The sequence below is a fragment of the Mandrillus leucophaeus genome, unplaced genomic scaffold (genome assembly GCF_000951045.1).
Source record: "Mandrillus leucophaeus isolate KB7577 unplaced genomic scaffold, Mleu.le_1.0 Scaffold1061, whole genome shotgun sequence".
Taxonomy (NCBI): Eukaryota; Metazoa; Chordata; class Mammalia; order Primates; family Cercopithecidae; genus Mandrillus; species Mandrillus leucophaeus.
This window is the reverse complement of record NW_012098777.1, coordinates 715,971-735,798: the sequence shown is the minus strand read 5'-3', so window position 1 is coordinate 735,798 and position 19,828 is coordinate 715,971. Positions and strand designations below refer to the sequence as shown.

General features: G+C 34.7%; 1 protein-coding gene across 1 annotated transcript in view; it reads left to right on the top strand.

Annotated features, from left to right (window-relative positions):
- Positions 1–664: 664 nt before the first annotated feature.
- The window catches only part of LRP1B (low density lipoprotein receptor-related protein 1B), a gene marked incomplete at its 5' end in the record, with an annotated part of 705,068 nt that continues 685,904 nt past the window's right edge, over positions 665–19,828 (top strand). Inside the window, 4 exons of the mRNA XM_011984332.1 lie at positions 665–829; positions 1,106–1,350; positions 17,473–17,604; positions 18,939–19,166. Coding sequence (XP_011839722.1) covers positions 665–829; positions 1,106–1,350; positions 17,473–17,604; positions 18,939–19,166 — 770 coding nt within the window. The remainder of the gene's footprint in view (positions 830–1,105; positions 1,351–17,472; positions 17,605–18,938; positions 19,167–19,828) is intronic.

The following is a 19,828-nucleotide window of genomic DNA, read 5'->3' as shown; positions in this document are numbered from 1 at the left end:
CACAGGGGACCCATTTGTGGCTGCCTGGGAATTTGTCTGTCTCCTGTCACTGTCACTATGGCTGTATATATTTACTAAATATACAGAATAACATTTCTCCTCTGCTTAAAAGCCACCAAAGGTCCATGCACTTCTTATTCCCTTAATATAAAATCCAAAATAATTATCTTACCCTACAAGACCCATAATATCACCTTTTTGACTTCCTATTCCTCCCCTCTCCTCCTCACTCACTATACTTCCAATGCATTGACCTTATTTCTGTTCCTCAAATAGCCCACATTCTTTTCCCTGTTAGGGCCTTAGCATATGTTGTTTATTCTACTTGCCATGCTCTTTATACTGCCCATCTCGTTCTTCAGTTTTAGTATAAATGTCACTCCTCAAAGTGCTTTTTTTCTGATCACCTTCTCTAAGTAGGTCAGTCACCTGCTATTCTCTCTCATAGTAATTTTTTTTCAAAATATTTCATGAGTCATCATTATATATTTATGCACTTATTTAGTCTGACTCCTCCACTGGACCATAAGCTCCATAACGGTATATAATACATCTGTTTCTGTTGTGACTGAACACCTATGCAGTGCCTAGCACATAGTAGACACTCAATAAATATCTGTGAAATGAATGACTGAAACAATAGCATTATTTCTTTTTTTTTAAGAATTCTTTTCTGGACAGACTGGGATGCAAATTTTCCTCGCATTGAATCTGCCTCTATGAGTGGTGCTGCAAGAAAAACCATCTACAAAGACATGAAAACTGGGGCTTGGCCTAATGGACTAACTGTGGACCACTTTGAGAAGAGGATAGTGTGGACAGATGCCAGGTTTAAAAAATTATCTCTTTTCTGGATTTTGTTTTTTATTTCCTCAGATAATATTTACAACACTGGAAAATGTCCTAACATGTCAGTATCATGTATACATATATTAAAATTGGAGGTGTTTTTTTTTTTTTTTTTTTGCTTTTCCCAAATCAGATACAGACCCATAAAAATATTAATAAAATACCTTTTTTTGTCATTTAGCTGAGTTATATGATTATGTCTCTGGACTAGTTGAATGAGTTTTGACAAACTACCCATGTATTTATCTTCCTGCAGGTCAGATGCTATTTATTCAGCCCTCTATGATGGAACAAACATGATAGAAATCATCCGAGGTCATGAATACCTTTCCCATCCTTTTGCTGTGTCTCTATATGGGAGTGAAGTCTACTGGACAGACTGGAGGACCAACACATTGTCCAAAGCCAATAAGTGGACAGGGCAGAATGTCAGTGTGATTCAGAAAACAAGTGCACAGCCATTTGACCTTCAGATATACCATCCCAGTCGCCAGCCACAGGGTAAGTGCTTGTTCACTTATGGATTAACCACCCAGAAAGTATTATCATCTTGATAATGTAATATTTGAACTATAAAATAATCTTCTGTAAGTTAAAAGTTATTGACATTTTATGCATACTGTATGAGGGAAGTGGTTTTAACCTTTATTTTAACTAGTTTAGAATTTTTTTATTTTGCTTTTTATTTTCTTTACATATAAATATGTAGGGACATCTTAATTACTAAGATGCCCCTATATATTTATTTTAAACTAAGTCCCCTAATTTTTAGATTATTGCCATGTAGCATATTGGGAGGAGACGGGGTGGTACATGAGAAAAGGTGAACCATTTTCTTGAGTTCCTCTATTTTAAGAGAAGTGAGTTCACAGGCACATATATGTTACCTCTCCCCGTGTTTTTCAGCTTTTGGTTCAACAGTGAACGCCATCTTGGTTTCATGATTCTGTTTCCTCCACTCAATCTTTGCCAAATGTTACTATCCTAATTCTTACTTTTTTGCCTACTGTGATACCATGACCATTTGGCATAACATCAGCTCATCCTTTTATACTTTTTCGCCATTATATGTGACATAACTGGTGGAAATCTCATTTGAATGCAAACAATGTCCCCTTCATTAGCATATTTTCATTTTAGATTCACGATTCTTAGATGACAAGCTCTCTCTTGCATTTTCTCCTTCTCGTTCTTTTTCAGTGTGGAATAAGATCTTCTAACTCATTGGCATGTAGGGCATTTGTTCCACACACTGAGCCTTATATTTTAAATTTGTATTATAGTATCTTTTAGACTTGACTAAAACCAGTTACCTCTCTGGTTGACAATATCACATGGCTATTCTTTGTCTTTCTTCAGTATGTGACCTTCATCCTCCCTTGATGCTATTTCTTCTACCAAAGTCTCATCTGCAAAATTTTCTGTGTCCTTTCTCTGACAATCTGATTGAATCTAGTTATTTTCCCAGATACTCTCAATTTCTCAGTTTCTATTTTCTTATGTAATTGATCTTTCTTTGCTATACATACTGGTTTCTATACATACTGCTTGCATAGGTGAGCAATAACTTTAATTTTTTTCTTCCACTCTTGATTTCTTTCACCTTATAAACTAAAAAGCATGAGGACAATACAGAAAAAAAGTATATAGATTAGTCATTGTTGCATTTAATAAGGATTTAATAGATATATTGAATTTAACTAAATTTAAATAAGGCAAGAAGTTATTATTCTGACCAGCAATGTGCCACTAGTATAATGAAAAAGATACTCTTCTCTAGAAGCTTCCTCTTCAACAGAGGAATGCCTAGCTGTAAGCAAGCACTGTAGATGACAATCACTTATAAGATATGAATGGTTTTGATTATTTCAAGTGTAAAATTATTTACACAACTGTATTTTTGTCCCTCAGATTGTTTGGCATTTTGTAGTAATTATAAATTGTATGTTCGGCACAATCTAAATGGACTGGACCATGAAAAATGGCCTTCATCTATGTATTGCATCATTCCTTCTCACCCAAAATAGGATCAATGTCTTTCATTTACTAACTGCACTGTCTAATTTGCCTACATTGGCATGACCCTTAGTAAATTCATAGAACAGGAAGAACTGTGATACTCTCAAACTTTCCTAACATTTGTGCATATATAGAAAAGAAATGAGACATTCATTGACATTTTTTGGTGGGGGGAGGCATCCTTGACTTTTTTACTTAACTCAAAATATGATTTATATATGATTTTTCCTCTTAAGATAAGCAAGATTTTACTATGTAGATCTAATTTAACATATTTTCCCAGGATTCAGGGCAAATATTCTAGTCTTTAAATACATTTAGAGAATATCACCTACGAAAAGAACTTGCTGTTTCCTAAATGAAATTCAGTCAGTTTCCAATTTTGAGAGTGATCGGAGAACATTCTACTTTTCCCCATTATAAGGATCACTGAGCTTATAATAATCATTATCTGTCCTATTTATCTGCTTCAGTGAAGTAATACTTCCACTGCTAGGGAAAAAAGATGCAGGAACATATCGACTATTTTATTACCAAGGATAGAATTAAAATGAAAATGGTGACAAAGGCTCTGCATTAACACAAATACAATAATAATAGCCCATTTTCTGGTGAATAATAACATGATGTTCATGAAAAAAATAATACATTTTAAAAATACATGACATTCAGTACTATAAAATTGAAATATATCTTTCACAAATTAAAGAAACAAAGGTTACAAATACTATTTGACGTTATCTAATCCTCCAAGTAGGAAATTAATAAAAGTTTTAGCACCAGTTTTCTTACGAGTAAGCATTCATTATGCACACAAAATTCCAAATTGGTTATTGGACATTTAAGCAGAATATTTTAGAAATACATTTTAGATTGCTTTGGTTTTAAATGTTGTTGTTATATGGGATTAGGAAGAAACAAACCAAAGCTGAAACGTATGCAATATGAAGGAGGAATAGTGAATATTTTAAAAATTAATTTTAAAAAATTACAGCATGAGGGAGCCAAGCTTAGAGTTAATGGCAAGGCCTGGGTTCAAATCCTAAACATATGATTTATTAATTGCATGATGTACCCTTCATCATTGGCATAGTTTTATTTCAGATTCATGAGTCTTAGCTATTAATGTGTTATTGGACATTATTGGCAAGTTATTTAACCTCTCTGTACTTGCTTTTTCAAACTGGAGATCACGTGTCTAAATCACAGGATCTCGCAAATGTTGAGTTTAATCACCATTTAACACAATGTAGGTTTTTCTTTAAGTTGAAAATATATAATTCACATTTATGAAGTAATCTAATCTATATTTTATCAGTAAAATACAATTATTAATTTTTAGGTATATTAAAAAACAATGACAACAAAACTCATTTACAATAAACACTTTTTGGGTCATGTGTTAGGTTTTGTTTGGATAATGAGATCTGGGATTATAGAATGAAGCATTAAATTAAAATGGTTTTGTGATTATGACTTTGTAATATAAGTGTGCAGTTATATCTTTTTTTTTTTTTTTTTTTTTGAGCAGCAGCAAAATTTATTGCAAAGAGCAAAAGAACAAAGCTTCCCCAGCGTGGAAGGGGACCTGAGCGGGTTACCCAAGTATATCATTTTTATTAGTACTTTACAGGTGTTGGTCTCAATGTCTGCAGAGACTTGCAGGAACAGCTCTCCATCTGAGACTCCTTCTCACACATACCAATTATAAATTCTTATACTAGCTCAAATGTTACGTCCTCTACATTAATAGTTAACACCATAAGGATTCAGCATTTAAAGCTTGTATGGTTATTTATTTATTTATTCATTAATTGTTTCCTAACCCTGTCTTACCTACTCATGTAGAGGACTACGTGCCCGCAAACAGGGTGTTCCCGATAAGTTCTGCTCTTGCAAACGAAGCAGGGCGTTCCCAATAAGTCCTGCTCTTGCAAACGAAGTCAGGGAAAGGTCAGAAAAACAACAATGTGTCTTGTGACTTGGTAACATTCCACAAACGACTGTACAAAATAAAGCAGAGCGCGCGATTCGAGGCGGCCGCCATGTTTGTCTTGTCTTGTGTTGTCTTGTGTGTTCATTCCTTTGTTTAGGAAACACGCGGACCCCAACAACTCACCTAGTTTATAAAATATTTAAGGAACAGTGTTTCATTTATTTCTTTGTGCCAACTATACAGTCTAGCTAAGTCCTTTATAACAGTATTGATAATTATAATAATAATAGCTAACTTGATTATCATTGTATTTCGTGAGATATCAATTTTTCATATCAATGAGAAAAATTGTTAGCAACCCAGTTTTACAGATGAGGAACCTAAGATAGAGAAATACTAAGTAAATTGCTCAAGATCTAACAGCCAGGGGATAATCATTCTGTTATCTGAATGGAAGTCTGAAGCCAAAGCTTTTGTCTTACTCACTACACTCTACAGGCAGAAGACATTCAATGCACATATATTCCTCTTGGAATTGTTGCATCTTATCACCAGATGGCAGTAGAGAGTCATGTTTTATTGACATTCTCCTTGGACAAACTTCCTTACCTTCCTGGAGTTTATAGTCTAAGAGGAGGAACAAACTAAATTAACAATTAGGATAAATACAAACATTGTTATGATAGATAGATTTTGAATATAAGAGTATAGTAAATGTATTTTAAAAAGTAGCAGTGTGTGGTACTAAAAACAAAACAAAACAAACCTTGGAATTAGCTAAGTTTAATTCTTCCCTCAGGTCACTCACTAGCCATGTTACCTGAGGCAAATTACTAACTTGGAGGGGTTTTATTTCCACATTTGCAGATCGAAACAGCTACAAGTAAGGAAAGAATAAATCAGATACAAGATTGGGCAGGGGTCAGATCATGCTCACACTCAAATAATATCCCTACAAAGAAATATAGTTTTTTCCTCCGGGATAAATGGTTCCAATGATGTTAAACATAAGTGTGCATTAAAATTAATGGAGGGCTTATTAAAACACATATTGGTGGGTGTTACCCAGAGATTCTGATTCGGTAGGTCTTGGGTGGGGTTTGACATTTTGCATCTTTAACAAATTCCCAGGGGACATGATGCTGACTTAAGAACCATTCCTCTAAGAAAAGGAAAAAAACATTTAAAAAGAATATGGTCAAAGGAGTAAAAAGAACAGATTTGCATGATAGAAATTTGTAAAGGATTGATTGGAGAGACAGGATTGAAGTGTATATGTGTGTGTATGTATATGTATGTATAGAATATATATGTATGTGTATATATATATGTTACACACACACCCCCACAGAAAGATAGAGAGAGAGATTATAGAAATTAACTCATATGCTTATGGAGGACAAGAAGTTCCACAATCTACTGTAGGTGAACAGGAGAACCAGGAAAACCAGTGGTGTAACTCAATCCAAATCTTAAAGCCTAAAAACCAGGAAGGGTAGGTGGGTAATGGTATAAGTCCAGTTCCAGGAGTTCACAGGTCCGGGAACCAGGAGTGCCAATGATGGAGTGTGGGATAAGATATATATCCCAGCTCAAACAGGAAACAAACTTGCCTTTCCTCTACCTTTTTATTCTATTTAGGCCTTCGACAGATTGGATGATGCTTCCCTGTACTGGCAAGGGCAGGAACTTTTTAACCCAGTATACTAATGCAAATACTCATCTCTTCCAGAAATACACCCAGAAATGATTATTTGCCAGCTATCTAGACATTCTCTAGACTAGTCAAGTTTACATATAAAGATAACCATCACAGGAAGTTACTTCAGTAGATCAGGAGGTGGCTGATGTCAAAATCTGGTAGATGCTTGTAGGTGAAACGGTCTCTGTTGAGATATACTTAGGGGTGAAATCATTAAAAAGTAGCGACAGAGATTTGAGTGGGGAACCTGGGGAAAGGAGGAATAATATGGGATGGCTTTAAGAGAGGGGGTCAGCAAATGTATTCTGTGAAAGGCCAAATAATATTAATGAATATTTTAGGACTTGTGGGCCATGTGTTCTCTGTTGCAGTTACCCTGCTGCAGTTGTAATGTGAAAGCAGTCATATGGGAAATGAGTAAGTGTGGCTGTGTGCCAATAAAACTTAATTTCTAGACACCAAAATTTGAATTTCATACAAGTTTTATGTGCCATGAAATAGTATTCTTCATTAGAGTTTTTTTCCAACCGTATAAACAAGTTGCTCACTAGCCAGTATTAGCCTTTAGGCCATCATTTGCAGACACTTGATTTAAAGGATTAGCTGAAAAATTAAACTTTGAAATGTGCTGAATTTGAGATACTTCTGGGATACAGTTGAATATTTAGGGCTAAAAAGGAAGGAAGGTTTGGGCTAAAACTAGAACTTTCGTAGTTATTCAATTGTAGATTGAAGGCAAAATGTAGGTAAGATTTCTTGCCTAGACCAGCTCGGTCGGGGAGACCCTAACCCAGCAGTGTTAGAGGAATTAAAGACACACACACAGAAATACAGAGGTGTGAAGTGGGAAATCGGGGGTCTCACAACCTTCAGGGCTGAAAGCCCCGAACAGAGACTTACCCACGTATTTATTAACAGCAAGCCAGTCATTAGTATTGTTTCTATAGATATTAGATTAAATAAAAGTATCCCTTATGGAAAATAAAGGGATGGGCTGAAATAAAGGGATGGGCTCTGGCTCGTTATCTGCAGCAGGAGCATGTTCTTAAGGCATAGATTGCTCATGCTATTGTTTGTGGTTTAAGAATGCCTTTAAGCGGTTTTCCGCCCTGGGTGGGCCATGTGTTTCTTGCCCTCATTCAGGTAAACCCACAACCTTCCAGCGTGGGCGTTATGGCCATCATAAACATGTCACTGTGCTACAGAGGTTTCGTTTATGGCCAGTTTTGGGGACAGTTTATGGCCAGATTTTGGGGGGCCTGTTCCCAACAATTTCTTAGGAGTATTACAGAAAATAGAAAAGGGCAAGGATAGAGCCTTGGAGAACTCCAACACTAAAAAGGAAGGGAAAGAAGAATGCGCGGAAAAGGGCACCAACGGATTTCAGGACAAAAAGGGAAAGCTTGTGCATGCGTGCACACACATGCACACACGAAGGGAAAAGTTTCAAGCTAACACTAGCCAACAGTATTTGCTTTTATAGAAAAGCCAATAAAAATAAAGACATAAATGTATTCTTTGGCTTTGGCAACCTGAAAGAAGGTCAGTGATAATTTTAGTGAGAGCAATTTCGGTGAGTTTGTTTGCATATGTCCTCGTGATCCTAAATATGTCTGGCATTAGATATTAGTATAACTTTCAACTCTTTTTACTACAAAATATAATTTACTAAATAGGACTATATTGTTCAGTCAAACAGTAAATTCCAAAAAAATACCTTCATAGCAGTCAGCTTAGTCTAGAGCCAGATTTCTTGGGTTCAAATTCCAAATTCATCATATCCTGACTTCTAGTGCATTAGTATTAGTTTGTTTCTCTACGTTAGTATTTGTTTGTTTGCCTGTTTGTAAATCTGTAACATGGAATTGTTATAAAGATTAAATGCATTAGTCTCTCTCTCTTTTTTGTTGTTGTTGAGATGGAATCTCACTCTGTCTCCCAGGTTGGAGTGCAGTGGCACCATCTTGGCTTGCTGCAACCTCCGCCTCCTGGGTTCAAGTGATTCTCCCGCCTCAGCCTCCTAAGTAGCTTGGATTACAGGCACATGCCACCATGTCCAGCTAATTTCTGTAGTTTTAGTAGAGATGAGGTTTTCCTATGTTGGCCAGACTGATATTGAACTCCTGATCTCAGATGATGTGCCCTCCTCAGCTTCCCAAAGTGCTAGGATTACACGCGTGAACCACTGCGCCCAGTCACATTAGTCTCTTTTAAGCAGTTAGAACATACCTGGCAAGCACTAAGCACTTTATAAGTGTTTGTTAAGTAAATTAAATGGATTAGATTAGAGAGAGAGAGAGAGAGAGAGAGAGAGAGAGAGATGCACGATTCTCTTATGTTGTTTTATACATTGACACCAAACTCTCCTCCCCCACCCTGTAAGGGAGTTGTTTGTAAGCACGGAAAAAGTGAAATGTAACTCTTCTTTTGTATACTTCTTTCTCTACCACCCATCTGCCATGTCATTCTTCTCTGTGTGCCCGCTCAGCTCAAAGGTGTTTTCTTCGTTACCACTCCAGGTGCGGGGTTAAATTTTCTCATAAACCCAGCAAGAATCGACCACCCCGGGTTTTTCTGTTTTGTGTTTCTTTTCTTAGCTGCTCTAATTGGAATTAAAAAAAATCAAGAATGTGATTGTTACTTTAATTATAGTGTTGCAAACCCTTTGTCTGTTAGACTTTCACCAATTGTAAGATGTTTTTCTCTTTTTGTAGAAACTTATTTTTCATGTAAACAGAACTTGGTTTAAAGGGGTCTTAAGCATTTGTTGATAAAAGTAGTACTATTTTTGCAAAAACATTTTAGTTTACTTTCAACGTCAGGGTACTGACTCATCTGCTCCTTTTAAATTTTATTTTGAAAACCATAGCAACTGGTAAATACACAAACTGATTTAGATAATAATGTGACATCCTTTTAAAAAAGAATCAAAACCCAGAAAAAGAGAGAATGAGTAAGACATTGAGAGGTTTCTCCATAGTACAATAATAATTCGATTAAATATAGTTATACCAATTATACTCTAATTCAGTCCCTGTTTTATAAGACGTCCATGAATTGGCCCATGAATGAATGAGTGAATGAATCAGAATGAATCGTTTCACGTAGAGAGGCTGTGTATTGTAGTGTAGTGGTTAAAACCTGGACTCTGGAACCTGAATCTTTCTGTTCTCCTTTTAATATTTGTGTGATCTTGACTTAATCTTTTTTACCTTCTCAAAGTTAAGTTTAGCCTTTGCAAGATGAAGGCAATTTATTTTCATAAACAAAGGTGACCATTGAGAGAAATAAATAAAATAATGCTTATAAAACACTTGGCAGATTTTCTAGCATAATATGATAAAATAAATTACTATTTCTTTAACTTTTAAAATCTTTTTTTTTAATCCCACTGTCCATTATAGGAACATTGCAAGCTGTTTCTCAAAAAGTAAGTTTAACATCGAAATGATTTAAGTGTCTCCAATTGCATCAGAAAAACATTTCTATAGAAAATTAAACTTTTCTTGACAACATCTATAAGAAAACAAGATAATCTTATTTCACAATAAAAAAAAAGTTATATTTTAAGAATATTAGTGATACTCCCTTACTAATTCACTCCTTAGAGGACAAAGTATCACTTATAATACCTGAAGGATGAGGGATTTCATATTGTATTATTAATATTTTCAGTTAGAATTATGTGGAATATTTTTCACATGATTAATAAAAGGGGTTTTTTTGTTTCTTCTTTTTTGTCAAAAAGAAATACCCTGAAAGACATGTTTCAGCATGGTGGAGGTGAATCTCAAATATTTGCAGGTTGCTTAAATTATTTGCATCCACAATTCACTGTGTTAAGATCTAGGCCAGTCCCGGTGGCTGACACTGGTAATCCCAGCAGTTTGGGAGGCCGAAGCAGGCAAATCATTTGATTTCACAAGTTCAAGACCAGCCTGGGCAACATAATGAAACCCTGTCTTTTCAGAAAAAAATAAAATCTAACTAGACTGGATAAAGACAATGTGGTACATATACACCATGGAATACTATGTAGCCATAAAAATGAATGATATTATGCTCTCTGCAGGGACATGGATGGAGCTGGAAGCCATTATTCTCAGCAAACTAAAGCAGGAACAGAAAACTAAACACCACATATTCTCATTTATAAGTGGGAGCTGAATGTTGAGAACACATGGACACATGGTGGGGAACAACACACACTGGGGCCTGCCGAGGGGTGGGGATAGGGGAGAGAGAGCATCAGGAAGAATCACTAATGGATACTGGGCTTAAAACCGAGGTGATGGGTTGATCTGTGAAGCAAACCACCATGACACATGTTTACCTGTGTAACAAACCTGCACATCCTTCACATGTACCCTGGAACTTAAACAGTAAAAGAAAGATCTAACTACTTGTCATATAAATTAAATTGCTCTTTCTCTTTCCTCTCTCTCTCTCTCTAAATATAAAATATATATTATATGTAAAATAATACATATAATATATATTTTTAGCAGAGTTGATAACATGTAGGATAGAGGTTACACACATACATACATACATACATACATAATACATTGTATTATTCTCCCCACTGTTTACTCATATCTAGTGTCTCTTTATTTCATATATACTATCGGTATGAGATTTATTTGATCTAACATGTATCCTATTTTAAAATTCAGAATCCCTAGTTCTATTCCAAAATCAGGGCTTCTCAATATATGCACTTCACACATTTTGGGCCAGATAATTCTTTGTTAGTTGTGGGCTAGACAGTTCTCAGCTACACTTCCTGTGAATTATACAATGTTTATTAGATCCTTCACCTCTTTTCACTAAGATGCCAACAGTACTCCAAGTCATAACAACCAAAAATGTCTCAATTTATTTCCAAATGTTTCTTGGGAGGTAAAATCACCACCATCACCACTGATTGAGAACCACTGTCCTAGATGGTTTTTTAAAATACTGTGAATACAGAATCATTGTAAAAATAGGAACTTCCCTGACATGTTTTTTTTTTTTCTTTCAAAGCATATAACAAGTGACATTAACAGAGAATAAATTAAGATACCAGAAAGACATGCCATCTCTTTAGAACGACTGAAAGTTACTTGGTATTTTAAGACACATTTCCCCTATAAATGTAACATTATATTACATATATATTTTCGTCTTTTTACACCAAAACCTGCATACAGATGGAAATTTTTTGTGTGGTTTTTAAAAATTCTCTCTGTAGAGATACCTATAAAAGATAAGATAAAATTTTTAGACATCCTATATTCTACTTTATAGAGTACAGCATAAAATTAATTCATAAAGTATGACATAATTTGAGGAAAGCAGCTCCCTCATAAATAGTGTATATTTTTAAATTAGGAATTCACTTAAATTCTTCAATGTGAAATGTTAAACTTATCACTTAAAGATGTTTGTCATAGGGAAAATAGGATTTGAGATTAGTGTTTCATTGCAAAGCACTTCTGAAAATTCCTTTCTTTAAAACTATTAAATCCTTTCCTAAGGGAAAATTACTAATAAACATTATTTTATTACAATAGTAATTGTTTTCGTGCACATAAGGTTCATTAATAGGATGAATATTAGTTACTATCAGAAATGACTACATGGGAGGGAGAAAAATCTTTCTCTACGTAACAAATTGGACCCTGGCATTCTGCTTTGAGCATGGTTTTATTAGGTAAACAGCTATACATATTTTATACTGCATCAACATTTATGTGTATTTTGAACTTATTGGAAAAACTGGTTGTTTGGATTTAAAATGGTTTTTTCTTTTCCCCTGGTGATAAATGGACTATAATTAAATACAGTTTGAATCATATGTGAAATTATATTTAATGATATTATTTTTCTTCCCAGAGCGCACATCAGTCTTGGGTGATTGCGCAATTAACATGTTTCTCCTATAAAGTATTGTAGTTGTGCATTATTTAATCTTTTCACCTGCAGCTATGATGTGCTCTAGAAGATTAACTTCCTAGATTTTTAGATTGCTGCAGTTTTAGAATGTATACCCATATACATTTATGTACATGAATATGAATCCAAATGTCCCTACCTCTAACACAAGAATAGATACCATAAAAATTTTAGGAAAAAAACAGTGTGTGTGTGTGTGTATGTGTATATATATACACATATACATATATACTAAGACATATATATATATATGTCTTAGTTCTTGCCAGCATATCACTTCTCTAGCTCAGAGAGTGACAAACTACAACCCTCAGGCTAAATTCAGCCCTCTGTTTTGTAAATAAAGTTTTATTTTCACACAGTCACACCTCTTCATTCACCTATTGTTTTATGGCTGCTTTTGTGTTACAGTAGCAGAGTTGAATAATTACTATGGAAAACATAAAGCTTGCAAAAGTCCAAATATCTACCATCTGGCCTTTAATAGAAAAACCTTGCCAACCACTGGTTTAGCTAGAAAGTCCAACACATACTAATACAAAATATATGAACAAATGTCACTAACTAGAAAATAGGACAGCAAGCAATGAATTGTCTAATTGCCTTGTAAAAGCAATAATTACAACCAATATTTCATGATGAAATAAATCAGCATTAGCTGGCTTCATTAGAAAATGTTTCATGGCAGAAAAATGAATTGAGCTGGGACATCAAGGAAGGTTAATGTAAAGATACTGATGATGAAATTCTAGGGGAAGAAAAGTACATCATGTGGAGGTGGAAAAGAATAAACTATAGGTATTCAGGGAATGATGAGAAATACCTTTTAGTATGTACACAATGTGTATGTAGAAGGAAAGTGGTAGATGAGGCTTGGAAGATAGATTCGTGTTTTAGAAAGAGAGGTGGGTATATCTGGGACAGTATCACGACGTACCAGTTACATAGCCATAGCAGTCATTCAAAGGTGAGGAAATGAATTTGGAAATACGTTGGAAGAGTAGAGGTAAAAAGAAAGGAAACACATATTAGACAAAATCTGTACAATACTTGAGAAATGATTAAATATGGCAGTGAAAAAGAAATAAAAAAATGCTTTGGAGTACAAATTTTGTGTGTTTGGAAGGTTGATGACTTCTGTTTTGTTTTTTGTTTACTTGCTTTTAGAGACAGTCTTGCTCTGTGGGTCAGGCTGGAGTGCAGTGGTATGATCATAGCTCACTGCAGCCTCAAAATCCTGGGCTCAAGGGATCCTCTTATCTTGGCCTCCCAAAGCACAGGGATTACAGATGTGAGTCACCACACCTGGCCTTGATCACTTCTTTAACAAAAGTAAACAGAGAGTGGATCAGAATGAAGATCTGGAGGGTAAATGGTAGTAGCAGGGAAACCAGTCTGACTAGTGCTGAGGAGTCTTGAGGGGAAATATTAATAGTAGGAGATAAGGCTGAGACTTTGTGAGATAGACTGTGGGAAGTCATTCTTTTTTTTTGTTTGTTTTTTTTGTTTTTGTTTTTCCAGTAGAGATGGGACCTACCTGTCTTGCCCAGGCTGGTCTCTATCTGCTGGACTTAAGCAATCCTCCCGCTTCAGCCTCCCAAAGTTCTGGGATTATTGGTATGCCTAGCCCTAAATTTCTAAACCAGATATGATCAAGTATGTGTTCTAAAAAGATAACTCTATGTAATGCAGGGAGTCTAGATATCAAAGATTCGTTAGGAGTTTCATGTAACAATCTATGCAGGAAATGGAGAAAACCTAAATTGAGCCAGTGACCATAGAATGGAAGAGAATTGAGTAGTGGGTTAGTGTATAGAAACTTAAGCACCTTGGGGTAAGAACTCATCCATTATTATATCTCTGCTTTTTTTTTTTCACAGTGTTTTAAACAACTAGGTGCTTCATAATGTTTTATTCAATGCATAAATAAAAGGTAGGGGGTATTACAGGTGTATCTCTAAGGTTTTATATTTTGTCAGTTTGAGTTTAGACAATATGAATTATTTGGTGAATCCAGTCTGCCCAGCTGTATTTATATTTCATCTGTTAAGATTTGTTATAGCATTCCATTGATCAATGGCTTTTCCATCTTTTGGATACAAATAGATGAAATAGGCTTGGCTTTGGTAGAAGTTTGCAGCCTCTGCAATCCTACTGGATTTTGCAGTAGTGTCTCTTATAAAATAGCTACTTACTATCTAATTATAATAGATATGTCTTATAAGGCTTTGTGGGCCATGTGGTCTTTATTGAAGCTGTTCAATTCTACTATTGCAGTATGATAACAACCATGGCTAATATGTAAACCAATGCACATGGTTATGTTTCAATAAAACTTTATTTACAAAAACAGTCAGTGGACCAGATTTGTTTTATGGGTTACTGTCTGCTAATCCCTGCTTTCTATAAAAATGTGAGTATTATGAACAGTATTTTTAAATTTGGTAATTGGAATAGGTAGCTGTGTTCAAGCACTTGTTTGGAAAGAAACTTTGAAATAATATTGTTGAATCCTTTAAAGTGAGAAGAGATGAAAATGAAAAGTAAGAATTCTTGGTGGATTTTTCATTCTGTGAAGCACAAAATATTGTGAATTATACATTACAGCGTTATTAATAAGACATTGGGCTACAAAGTCAATGCATTTTTTTAATTTTAGTATGTACATAGAAACTTAATATCTTTGCTTTTAAAAAGTATTTTTTTTTTCATAATTATAGGGTGTTGAGAAGAGTTGGTATGATTCTGGCCTAAAAATAATATGCTCAAAGTGAAATTCAAGTACCTACCATTAGACTGTTACGGATTATGCTTTTAATTTTCCCGAGAAATAGCATTTCCTATGGTAGTGTTTTTGAACAAACTTCTTTTTCCTTCTGCTCTTCCCTTTTACTCCTCTTTCTTTTTTCTTTTCTCCTTCCTCATTTTACTTTATTTTATTTTTTCAGATATGGGGGAATTTGGGTTTTCTCTTTCTATCTACCTGACTGGGTAACCTTGACTTGATATATGACACTTAACACTGCCTCTTACTCACTCCTCCTCCTGTCCTACAACACCTTTCTGCCTTTCCTTCCCACCTACTTTCTTGCTTCTCTAACTTGTGATTCCTTAGGGACTTCAATTATTATAACAGAAAATCGAAAGATAACAAAGAACAAAAAAATAACTACTTACTCTGTGTGATAAAGGAATTGCGCTAGAAAGGAATCTCTAGAACAATAGCTTCTACTCTTTTCTAATATTTTTTGTTCTTAATTTTCTTAGGAGAACGAGTTGTTCGTGAGTCTCTTATTTTCCTCTATTTATTTATTTATTTATTTATTTATTTATTTATTTATTTACTGTTTTTAACAAATACAAAGACACTATTACTTTTATCATCTTGATGTGAGGAATGTTAAAAATTGCCAAAAACTGCATTGAATATTTATCAAATCAGTTCATGTCTTATATCCTCTACACTTTTATTATCTCTTTGATTTGTATTCTTTGTGTTTTAAAACCCCACAGGACTGCTATTTACTTCTGTAAGGGGGAGGAAATTTCTTTCCTCTATCCATCTCAGGTTCATGGCTGAGGTCTATAACGAAAGACAGATTAACAAGAAAAGTACACAAACTTAATACACGTATTATATGACACAAGAGCCCTCTGAGGAAATAAAGACCTGAAGAAATGGTTAAAATCTGGGTAGTTTTATGCTAGGAGGTATTATCTGATGGTAATAAACTGGGGAAAAATTAGCAAGGCCTGTTTGTTCAGATTCTTTTCTGTGTCCCTCTGTCTTCAGACATAAGGATGTTCCTTTCCTCGGGGCTTAGGAAGGGCACCTCTACATGAGAGTTTGTAATCTGCTTCAGGGGAGGTCAGAAAATCCTTTCTAGTTTTCATGACCTGTTTCAGGAAAGAGGAGTGGAGGGAAGTCACAGAGACCTTCCTGCTTCTGTCATTTTCCAGTGGGCAAAGGTGGCATATTTGGGGCATGTGTCAACCCTATCACTACTTCGAGCAAGGGGACATGGTTGGAAGATACCACTCATGAGTTGAAAGCTAACATTTTCTTGATGGGGCTGCGAGAATAACTCGTTTCTGCCTTCAATTCAGTAGCCTAGTTCTAATGACTTTTTTCTACTAGATAGGCTCTATAAAAATAAGATTAAAGATACTAGATAAATTAAAATCTTATCCAAAAGACACAATGACAGCACAAGAAACATAAAATTCAAAATGTCTCAAGACATTCGATGCCATCACAGAATGACATTAAGCTGCAAAATTTAATATTCTGTTCTCAATTTGAAAAATCATAACTTATTTATACAAGGGAATTGAGTAAGTATGTACAAGTGGAGCGATCCTTAGCCATGGAATTAGCTAATACAGAAAAAGTAACAAAGAAGTAGATGACTTAATCATGAAGACAGACAGACATTTCTTCACATAGGCCTCATCTGAAGAAGAGTACGCATTTGAAGGAAAGGTATATACGTAACAGCAGTTTCCTAGGAAGCATTTAAAAGTGGTGTGCCAAGGCAAGAACTGTAACCTCCGCCTCCCGGGTTCAAGCGATTCTCCTGCCTCAGCCTACTGAGTAGCTGGGACTAGAGGTGTGTGTCACCACGCTCAGCTAATTTTTTGTATTTTTAGTAGAGATGGGTTTTCACGGTGTTAACCAGGATGGTCTTGATCTCCTGACCTCATGATCTGCCTGCCTTGGCCTCCCAAAGTGCTGGGATGACAGGCGTGAGCCACTGCACCCGGCCACTACCTCTAAGCAATAGGATGCATGCCATTTGTCTGAGAGAGAATTGATGGAGTTTTCTTAGTTATCTTTGAAATAATGTTTTTATTAATATAATTCCTGTGTATGATTGTCTATTATTGTCATATTAATCACCCTACTAATGGGTTCTATGTAGGAAACTGTACTTTGAATCATTAGGTGAATAACCCCTGTCAACCTCACAGGTTCCCTAATACATTCTTCCTTCCTCACTGTTCATATTTCACTGTGTAATTACAGCTCCCAATCCTTGTGCAGCTAATGACGGCAAAGGCCCCTGCTCTCACATGTGTCTAATCAATCACAATAGGAGTGCTGCATGTGCATGCCCCCACTTGATGAAGCTTTCTTCAGACAAGAAGACCTGCTATGGTAAATTTCTTATAGTTCTAATCAAAAATAAAAATAAAATTGAATTCTCTCAAATTATATTAGCATTCAGATTTTACTCATATTAAAATAGAGGAAGTTTTTTTTCTGTTTTCAAAAATATTTTAGGTGGTGGTGCTATTTCTAGCCACTATTGATGATTCATCTGCTCTGGGGAAAACTGGCAAATTCTTTAAATATGTGACATGTTATACTTCGTTATTTATTACCTTACTCATTTTTTTTCTTCCTACTTTCTTATTTGATACGTTAGCAGAATTTATCTCCGCAAAACAGGAAGATTTTTAAGTGAGAGTGCATTATCAGAAAATGATAATGTAGGTAACCTGCATAACAAAGAGGTGCTTAACAGCTTTAATCTGCTCTTCTAAAGTCATTCTAGCATCATTTGGTAGAGAATTATCAACCCGAAAGGGGAAAAAGTGAAGTAAAATATATAACTTGGAAAAATTTGTAAAAAAAAAAAAAAAAAAACACATTTAAACAATGCATTTGAACTGAAAAAGATAAATTTTGTGAATAAAAATTTTTGCTTTCTGTTAATAATTGTATTTATTTGCAAAACATTACTTAATTTTAAGTACAGAAAAAAATATCAAAATTTAAGTCAGGCATTTAGGTACCTGTAGCGTTAATTTACATAATAATAACATATCTCAACACCAATAAACTAAGGCAACAACAAAAAAAAATAGAATATCTGTAACTACTATTTACATTTGCTCTGATATTTTACAAATGTAGTGCAAGGAAGGCGTCTATGGAAGTAAAAGTGATATAATGGCTCACAATGTTAGTTACCACAGATTTACAAAAAATTACACTAAAAGCATGCTTTAAATTATTTGAGCCCTAATTTTTATAGGAAAAATATATATGAGATTTCTAATAGCATGTTTAGTTTTATCTTATTCAAAGACAGTATAGAAAAACTGTTCTTGGAGTCCCTCAAAATCTTGCCATGGAATACAATATTGTAATTATGTACAAAGTACAAATATGGTATTTGACACTTGGAGTTTATGTAGTTTAGCAACTTTGAAATTCTAAGGTCACTGAGAATTGATTACTGAGAATATCTGGGTGTTTCTAGCCAAAGAAAAATGATGATGTAAGGCTTCTAACTCATTTTACATTTGTTTCTATTAAATACCTTAATTTAAAATAGATAAATTGTTACTTCATTGTTTCCATCAAGTATTGATTATGATGTTCAGGAGTTAACATGTATTAAATCAAGTAATATTTTAGAATTTCTAGACTATTTCAAGCTTGCCAACTTCATAAGAGAAAAACAATTTCTATTTCTTTTTTAGAAATGAAAAAATTTCTTCTTTATGCAAGACGTTCTGAAATCAGAGGAGTGGATATTGACAATCCATATTTTAACTTTATCACGGCATTTACAGTTCCTGATATTGATGATGTTACTGTGATAGACTTCGATGCATCTGAGGAACGTTTATATTGGACAGATATTAAAACACAAACCATTAAACGAGCTTTTATTAATGGAACTGGGTTAGAAACTGTTATTTCAAGAGGTAAAAGATTTGTACATGTTATAACTTTAAAAATGTTTGTTATTCAATTTGTAATAATCACAAGTCTTTTATATTATTTCTCTATTACTCAACTCTATGCTGTTAATTGAAAGTTAGAATTGAATAGATATTTAATAATATGCTACACCCTTACAATTGTAGAATGTTATAATTAAATTGCACAGAGCAGACTGATAATTGGAAATTTACATTCATGTGAAGAAAAACTTCAGAACAGATCACCTTAAAATTTAGATTTCTCAGCTGGGCATGGCGGCTCATGGCGGTAATCTCAGCACTTTGAGAGGCCGAGTCAGGAGTTTGAGACTAGCCTGAAGCAACATGGTGAAACCCTGTCTCTACTAAAAATACAAAATTAGTCGAACGTGGTGGCATACACATGCAATCCCAGGTACTTGGGAGAGTGAGGCAGGAGAATCACTCGAACCCGGGAGGTGGAGGTTGCAGTGAACCAAGATCATACCACTGGACTCCAGCATGGTCAAGAAGAGCAAAACTCCATCCCTCCAAAAAGTAAAAAAATAAAAATTTAAAAAAATTTACATGTCTAAATAAGCAGACTTAAAGCCTCTTTCTTGCTGATGGAGGAATAGTTACATTTGCATAGATAAAATATAGGATATTAGGAAGGACTGGCTTAT